Source organism: Corvus brachyrhynchos, unplaced genomic scaffold (genome assembly GCF_000691975.1).
Source record: "Corvus brachyrhynchos isolate BGI_N302 unplaced genomic scaffold, ASM69197v1 scaffold597, whole genome shotgun sequence".
In the NCBI taxonomy this organism is placed as follows: Eukaryota; Metazoa; Chordata; class Aves; order Passeriformes; family Corvidae; genus Corvus; species Corvus brachyrhynchos.
In genome coordinates, this window is record NW_008239000.1 from 815,305 (window position 1) to 823,003 (window position 7,699).

A 7,699-nucleotide genomic window follows, 5' to 3' on the forward strand; every position below is an offset into this window, starting at 1 on the left:
CTCTGTTGGATTTAAATGGAATTGACATGTCTCCCAATCCAAAGTTAATTTCCACGAGCAGGAAATAATCTATGTCTATTCAAACCTTCTCCAGGACTTAGTGAAAACATCATCCACTTCTGGTGAAGCTGGAGATCATCTCCAGCATGAGTTGGTTGATCCAGGAGCTGCTCGAGCCAAACCAGTGTGCTGTAAGCATCATGGAATCACTGCTACCAAGACAACCATCGGGGAATGCTGCTGGTCTGTTTAGATGCACCACTCTCTTGGCTTCCCAATGAGCAAGGAGGAGCAAAGAGAAGCACAGAGCAGACTGCTCACGGATGGTGTGTTATGTGGAGGGGCCCTGTGCCTTGGTGTTGTCCTACTCACCCAGCACAGCAAGGACACACAGCAACAACTATTTTGCTCACTTCACTCAGGCACCTGCCCAGCTTCTGACCTGGAAAATCCTAGTTCACCATGTCCAAGGCCAACTGGAAGCACAGGACATGTGAACGGAGACTGAAACCACAGGGCTGGTTCCCATTTCTTTTCCAATTCTCCATTATTCCATCTCTAGCCTCTGCCCTGCAGGGAGGTTGGGAGTCCAGCTCCCCGCTCAGCCTCTTGCCAAATGCCTGCTCAGCCAGATAAAATTCCAGAAGTCATCCAGTAAAACAGGAGTAATCCATAAAAATAACAGCCCATAGCATAACCCTTCCTCTCAAGAGCTTTCTAGCTAGAAATCCCCAGAGCCATGCAGGTGGCTGAAGGGACTGAAAATAGCTCTCATGTCATCATATCCAGACCAAGGGACTGTACACACACGTGTAGATTTAGCAACCGAAATCCAGATATGCTGAGTACCAGCAGCCAGGGAAAACCACCAAAGTGAACAGAAAGACACAGGTATAATTCTGCTCAGTCTTTGCCTTGACATTTGAAAATACTCTCCTTGCATTTTCCCAGTGCCATATTTTTTATTAGTGCAGCTTGGCAAAACAGATCAGAGCCAGCCTCCCTTGCATGTGCTCTGTCCTGGTGCCAGCACCCTCCCTTCTTGTATAATTCTAGAAAAATTCTTACAGAAAAGGGTGACTGAAACAAACAGTACTTCAGACAGACATCCCTATCAACCCAGGTGAGCCAGTTTTATTTTTTACCTTCTGCCAGAAATGGGGCACAGGGAACATCTTGCACCTGTCTCAGAGAGAGGGCTGCATAAAAGTGTTAGCAATGCTTTCTGGGGTGGGCAAAGGAAACACCCCCAAATTTTTTCTCTGCTAAAGACAGATCTCTAACGAGAACACAGGGTTTGTAAAGAGCTATGGCAGAACCCAAAGCCCTGCAAGGAGCTGGGCTGTGACCCGTCGTCCCCCCACGTCCCATGCTCCCCTTGCACACGAGTGCTGCTGATGTAACCTGAAAGCTCATTGCATCATGCAGCTGCAGGGTGAGGGGTTTGTGCTTGGGGAAAACCTCAGGGCACACAGCCAGGGGGCCCAGAACAGTTCTGGGCTTAGGGAGCCAGCCAGCAGGGTCTGGAAAAGGAAAGACAGCCTGCAAAGTGACAGGTACCAGGATGCCTGGCAGCATTGCCAAAAGAGTTCAGCCTCTTGAAGAAGGCTGGCAAGAGCAAGCAAGCCCTTGCTAAGCCTGGGCTTCCCTTAAAAAGTGGCTTTTTCTGTACAAGATACACGCAAATGCTGCAGAGACAGCTCTGGCCATTATAGGCTACATTGCAACATTGGCTCTTCAGAAGTTACACAAATGATCCCAAATCTGGGACAAAAACAAAAAAAATCCCAGGCCTTCTCCAGTACTGCCCTCCATCAGGAAAAGTCTGCAATACCCCAGGGTTTCCCTGGGACCTGACTCAGGACCTCTCATAAACACAAATCCCATGGAGTCCCCTTGCCATTCAAAAGGAAGTGAACTCCTCAAAGCAGGAGCTGCAGTTGCTGTGCCTCTTTCACCCCTGCCCTGTCACCTTTCCTGCTTTGACTGCAGGTTCTCTGGGGGCAGGTCCAGCCCGGGTTGGCACAGAGATGGTCCAAACAGGATTCTGATTTTGAAGCCTGAAGTGTTTTTTTAATAGGACTCACGGGATTTTTGAGTCTGATTTCTCAAAATTAGGAGCCAGAGCTGTGGGTCTTGGACTTTTGTACCTTCCACCAGCCCTGATGGCAAGATGTCCCCTAAGGGCTTGGGTAGTTTTGCACCTCCTTGTACTCAGCAGCTCTGTTGCCTGTTGGTGAAGAACAGAAAAAAGCACAACAAAAATGCAACCCCCTGCTCCCTTCCCCTCCGAAAGCCAGAGGTCTCGATGCATTAACACACCTGGTTTCAGTCCCCAGCCACATTTTCCAGTGTTGGCTGGGCTGTTTATTTTAGGAAACCAATTTGCACACGCCCTTATAGGCAGAGTCAGGCTCTCCACTCACATTCTTCAAAAGAAGGGAAGGCGAGATGAAGAGCTCTTTGTTGCTGTGCGTGGCCTTGGCCGTCTCCTTGGGGATCGTCCTTGTGGCAGGTAGGTGAGCATTGAAGAGATGGAAAATTGGGATTAAGACATCAATGGCAGGTTTTGTGTAATTTACCCTAAATTATTCTAACAGTCAGAGGTCAAACCTCAAAGCCTGCTCGAGCAGACGTGCTTCAGTGGTGTTTGGACACCTCAGGGTGTTTCTGCATCAGAGCTGTGTGGTTTTAATTGCTGCCTGGAGGATAAAGGGATGACTAGCTCCAAATTTAAGACTTGATAATTAGCCATTTTTTATCAGGTTTCTGAAGCAATAAACTGCAAATGTGCATGCTTGCTTTTCTGCAGTCCTAGGGAGCTTGAAGGCTCTTACCTGCTAGATCTAAAGGCTTCCAAAATCTTCTGGTAATCCTGTCGCAAGGCCGCAGCCAATTTGTTCCTATTAAACTGTAGCTTATTATGTAACTCCACTGAATTTCTTGGAAACTCTTGATTTCAACTGAGCTCAGCCTGTCCTCCCAGGACACTCCTCAGTGTGGGTCTCAGGTCTCTACACAGTCTGAATCCATCCTGCTGCACGTGGTGGATCTGGTCTGCGGGATCGAATCGGTGCTCAGGGATAACCATCCCAAAAGCACGGACAGCTGCATCCCTGCATTTCCTGCAGCTTTTGGAAGAGGGCATCTTATTGCTTACCCCAGGCAATTCTGTTGGGCTTCACGGTGTATCACAGGACAACGCAATACTGGAAGATGAGAAATTTTGTCCAAAACACAGCCACATAAGTCATGAGGAGGGAGGGAACAGCTTAGGGCAGTAACTCAGGCACCAGGAAATCCAACCTGCAGACATTTAGAACAGCATTAGCAAATTTTGCATTTAAATACCTTCTCCCCAAGGGGACTTTACTGGGTGACACGTGGAGATGCTGCTGATAAAATCACATTTTTTGAGCCTTGTAATCTTAAATGAAAAATTGATGGAGCACCAGTAATTTGAACAGTGAAACCAAGAGCATAACACAAGGAATTAAATCAGGGCAGTATTTTTAGAGCAGTCAGAAAAACCTGCATATGCATAAGATTGTGTTAATCTAATTTTAGAATTAAAGCCTGCTCTCATAGGTTTTGGGACAACCCAAAAGCCAATAGGATCTGACTTGAACATTGGCTTTGGATTAAGGGTTTGGGAAGAACTGCACACAGTGTTATGTGGAACGCAGCACAGACAGCAGAGGAGGACCTGTGTGATGGACAAGAAGCCAGAGACTTCCCTTGAGCCAAAAGAAAGGCCAAGACAAGGAGCCAGAGACTAGGGAGGCTTTTCTGGGAGGCTTCTGCATCAGAGGGAAGAGCTCATATGGAATGATGAGTTGGCAGAGAAGAAGCTTGGAGAACAAGCTAGGAAAGTGATTTCCTTCCCAAGCTAGACACTCCATAGAGAATCTTATCCAGCAGGTATACTGCTGCCAAAGGCCACAGACAGCACTTGTAACCAGCAGGCCAACTCTAGGGTCACTGAGGCATCATTTTACACAAGATCGGTACCTTTTTCACAGTTTTGGTGCCTGTAACAATCTCAGAAAACCTGGAATGGAAGCAAACGAGACCAGGATATTATAGGGGCAGGAAGGACCAAAGCTTTTAAGTCCAAGTGACTCCAAAATCCTTTATAGACATGATTAACACAGATGTTCTCAGCCTGTTTCTTTTTTCTCTCTATGATTAAACCAAGGGACAAGCAGAGCAGGCAAGTCCCCAGAACTGAGCTCCATCTGAGCCCAATACACACTGTCCCCATATGACAAAAATCACTGGGTCTGGTATTCTACGCAGGCTGAAGGTACTTAGCAAGAATGATGCTGCAAGGTGACGGCTGTGAACTTGATTTCAGCAGCATTTAGAAATCCAGAGGGATGTAAAAACAACACATAAAAGCAAGACTGGCTTGTTACAGGTGAAGAGACCAGCGTCTGGGTTGGGGAAAACAAACCAGCAAAGAACGAACTATTTCAAATCCATCTACTCACAGTAAAGCAGCATTGCACTGCATCAGGAAAATCCCAAAAGCCTCTGGGTGACACCTGGCATGTTTTAGCCTGCTTTGACTGAGTTTCATATCGAGTAGCATGCCAGAAGCAGCAGTTTGGAGAGGTAAATCAGGACTGGAGTTTTCCCTGCAAACCGCAGGCATCATCAGGGCCACCTGCCTTTCCCTGCCAGGTCAGGGGGCTGCCTCCTTGCTGGGTCCTGCTGTGCTTTTTGGCATCTGTTACCCTAGGAACCTGAAGGACAAGATACCACTCAAGGAAAACTGACACATCTGCCACATTGGCAAGGTCAGAGACATCTATTTAGAGGTCAGATCCAAACTGGGGTTTGGGCTGCTGGAACAGTCTTGGTGCTTGACAGAGGAACGACTTAACCAATTCTTGGTAAAAGAGCACTTCAGTCACCAGATGTGGCTAAAAGTCTCATTTTACAAGCAATTCCTTCATGTTTGTTCCTCACGAACCAAAGCGTCCAGGTTCCTAATCTTGTCCTTTCCAGTCCCACCACGTCCACATACAGCAGCACACTGAGCTGAGCAGGGAGACAGCTGAACTCATCTTTGCTAAGAGATTCACTTGTACCTGCTGCAGCCTGGACTTTAATCAACCCAGGTGCCTTAGTGGTGCATTCCTGGCATTTTCGTCCCTTGGCTTTCTGCTAGAGCAGCTTTCAAGGATTTTGTTCTTCATTCTGGGCTTGTATATCCTGTGCTTGCAGGTTATCCAGTGGGCCCCACCAATGCGGAGTACGTGCTGGTCAATAATAAGTGTCAGTGTGTAACAGTGACCTCAAAGTTTGTCCCCTCCAAAGAAAATCCTGATGAAGAAGTCCTGGAAAGAAACATCCGCATCATGTAAGTGGCAGCCAAGTATTTCACGGCGATGGTGAGCAGGGGATGAAGTGTTGAGTTTTCTTTGCATTGGTTCTTATGTCCCAGCACCGATGAAGCAAACAGCTTGTCACATGCACTGCTTTCTGTGGTATCCTGAATATTTCCCTCTGCTTAGTGCTCTTCTACCTCACATGAACCTCTCTGGTGTTTGTCCCTTGAGATACAAAAAGCATCTCCATGTTTTAAGCAGACCAGTAGTAACTTGACAAAATAGGCTGGGGAAGTCGAGCATGACCTGTCAAAAGTTGATCTAACCTGAAATCAGATTGGGCACATGACACTGGATTGGCTTCCTGACCTGACAGAAAGCCTGGGAAAATAGTTAGTGCCTAAACTATCAGTTTAGGCCTAAACTGATAAACTATCAGTTCATGCCTAAACTATCTGTCTCCCATGAGACAGAGCTCAGTTCAAGAGTAGGACTTTGTCCTGTCCTCTCCACTCACACAAACGCAACAGAAGTGTGTGTGTCTCTGGGAAACAAGGACCAGCTTAAGCCCAGAGCTGCAGGAGCGCTGGCAGAGCTCACAACAGGAGAACCACTAGTTAAACATCGCTGTCCATCAGTCTCAAGCATCTGCCAGCTCGGAGTTTAACAGATGTTAACACTATCTGTCAGTCCTGTCACCTTGCAAGTGGCACTTACATCAATTGCTACAGTGCTGTTGGGGAGGGCTGTTGCGTTTAAGGGTGCAGAGGACCAAGATCTCCTGTTTTCCTGGGATTTGATTCGGAGAAGGGTCAGAATGAAAATAACCTGAAGAAGAAGATGAGAGTTTAGAATTGCTCACAACAGAGCAGACTCTGTTTAATAAGCAGTTTTCATGAGAGTCATTCTCTTCCCATCTTTGCAGAGTCCCCCTGAAGGCTCGGGAGAACATCTCTGACCCCTTGTCCCCGCTCAGGACCACTTTTGTCTACCGCTTGAGTGAGCTGTAAGTAGTTTTATTTCCTAACTTCACTTCCCAAGACTTAACCTGCAGCAGCTCTAAAAGATGCTTGAGGACCAGATGTTCCCCTGGAACACCTAGAAAGGGCACAGCACTCCTCTGGCTCTAGCTGCAGATGAGCAGGGAAGATTTGGGGTTTGGCAGGGGCATCCTTTCATCTAACTCCTCACACTTGTTCTATTTTCCATCTCTTCCAGCTGCAAAAATTGTGACCCTGTAGAAATTGAGCTGGGTGGGGGGATCCACCAGGCCCAGCAGGGCAACTCCTGCGAGGAACCGCAGACCTGCTACACCTACGACAGGAACGAGTGCTACAGCTCCCCTGTGCCACTCCTGTACCACGGGGAGGTGAGGCAGGTTCCAGCAGCTCTGACGCCGGCCTCCTGCTTCGCCGAATAGCTCAGCTCTCTGCTGTGCTAGAGCCTTGGTGCCCCCCTGTTCCTCTCCAAAATGTATGTATAGCACCACAGTACCTGGATGACAGCACCCAAATGCCAGCTCCTACAGTAACCCAACTTGTCTCCTCCCATTTCCAACCTCAGACTCGTGCCATCTCCCCAGAGCAGCTCCTGGTTGTCAAACTCCCTTCCCATGTCCCTGGCACGTACCTGTAATGCCATTTTGTATCTCAGACCACACAGAGCAGATCCCCGGCAGATGTAAGGCAGTCATTCCCTTGAAGTCAGGAAAACGACACTGATTTGCAGCTCTGGGGAACCTGTCTTTTTCAGTCCCCTGTGTGTCCTCCCCCCAGCAAGGCTGCTACAGACATCAGCAGGAGTGTCTGTGCCCTTCCCTCCCTGAGCAATCTAAAGCAATCTCTGCACAATCTTCATAAAAGGCCTTTGATGACATTAGCAGCATTTATGCCCTTAGAAGAAAGTTGTAAAACCATATTTGAGAGAGCAGATGAGGGACCCTTCTAGCACCTGGGCATCTGCAAGCTTCCAGTTCTCACAGATTCAGAGAAGATCAAAAGACGCCGCTTACCCTGAAGTGTTTTGCAAAGTTGCCAAGCCCTCAGCTGTGCCAGGAATACTCAACTCTTCTGGGAGATGTTGAGCATTTCACTTTCTCCACTGCTTTACTGATACTGATGCCTTCTTCCACCCCTGCTCCTGGTTCAAATGGTGGAAAAAAAAAAAAATCAAGTTGGCTCAAATTTCTTTTCTTGTTCCTCATTTTGCATTTAAAACCTCAAAAAATTCTGTGAAGGGGACATAAATTGCTGGAGTGGGACCCTAGTTCAGGGTTCAGAATTGGAGCAATGAAACAGCAAAAACCTTATTCCCATAGTAGTAGTTTTGTTAGTGAAACATTCAATAAACTTTTTTCTGCATCA

The 7,699-nt window shown here is 47.5% G+C and overlaps 1 protein-coding gene across 1 annotated transcript; it reads left to right on the forward strand.

The window, feature by feature from the left end:
* Positions 1-2,406: 2,406 nt before the first annotated feature.
* JCHAIN (joining chain of multimeric IgA and IgM) lies at positions 2,407-7,699 on the forward strand. The gene is made up of 4 exons (XM_008637405.2): positions 2,407-2,515; positions 5,233-5,368; positions 6,262-6,342; positions 6,555-7,699. The coding sequence occupies exons 1-4, from the start codon at positions 2,452-2,454 to the stop codon at positions 6,754-6,756; spliced, it is 483 nt and encodes a 160-aa protein (XP_008635627.1). The 5' UTR covers positions 2,407-2,451; the 3' UTR covers positions 6,757-7,699.

Bases quoted from the DNA above. Each gene is read 5' to 3' on its own strand.
- JCHAIN (XM_008637405.2), top strand. From the start codon at position 2,452: ATGAAGAGCTCTTTGTTGCTGTGCGTGGCCTTGGCCGTCTCCTTGGGG. The intron at 5,369-6,261 runs GTAAGTGGCAGC...CCATCTTTGCAG, and splicing joins GAAAGAAACATCCGCATCAT to AGTCCCCCTGAAGGCTCGGG. The intron at 6,343-6,554 runs GTAAGTAGTTTT...CATCTCTTCCAG, and splicing joins GTCTACCGCTTGAGTGAGCT to CTGCAAAAATTGTGACCCTG.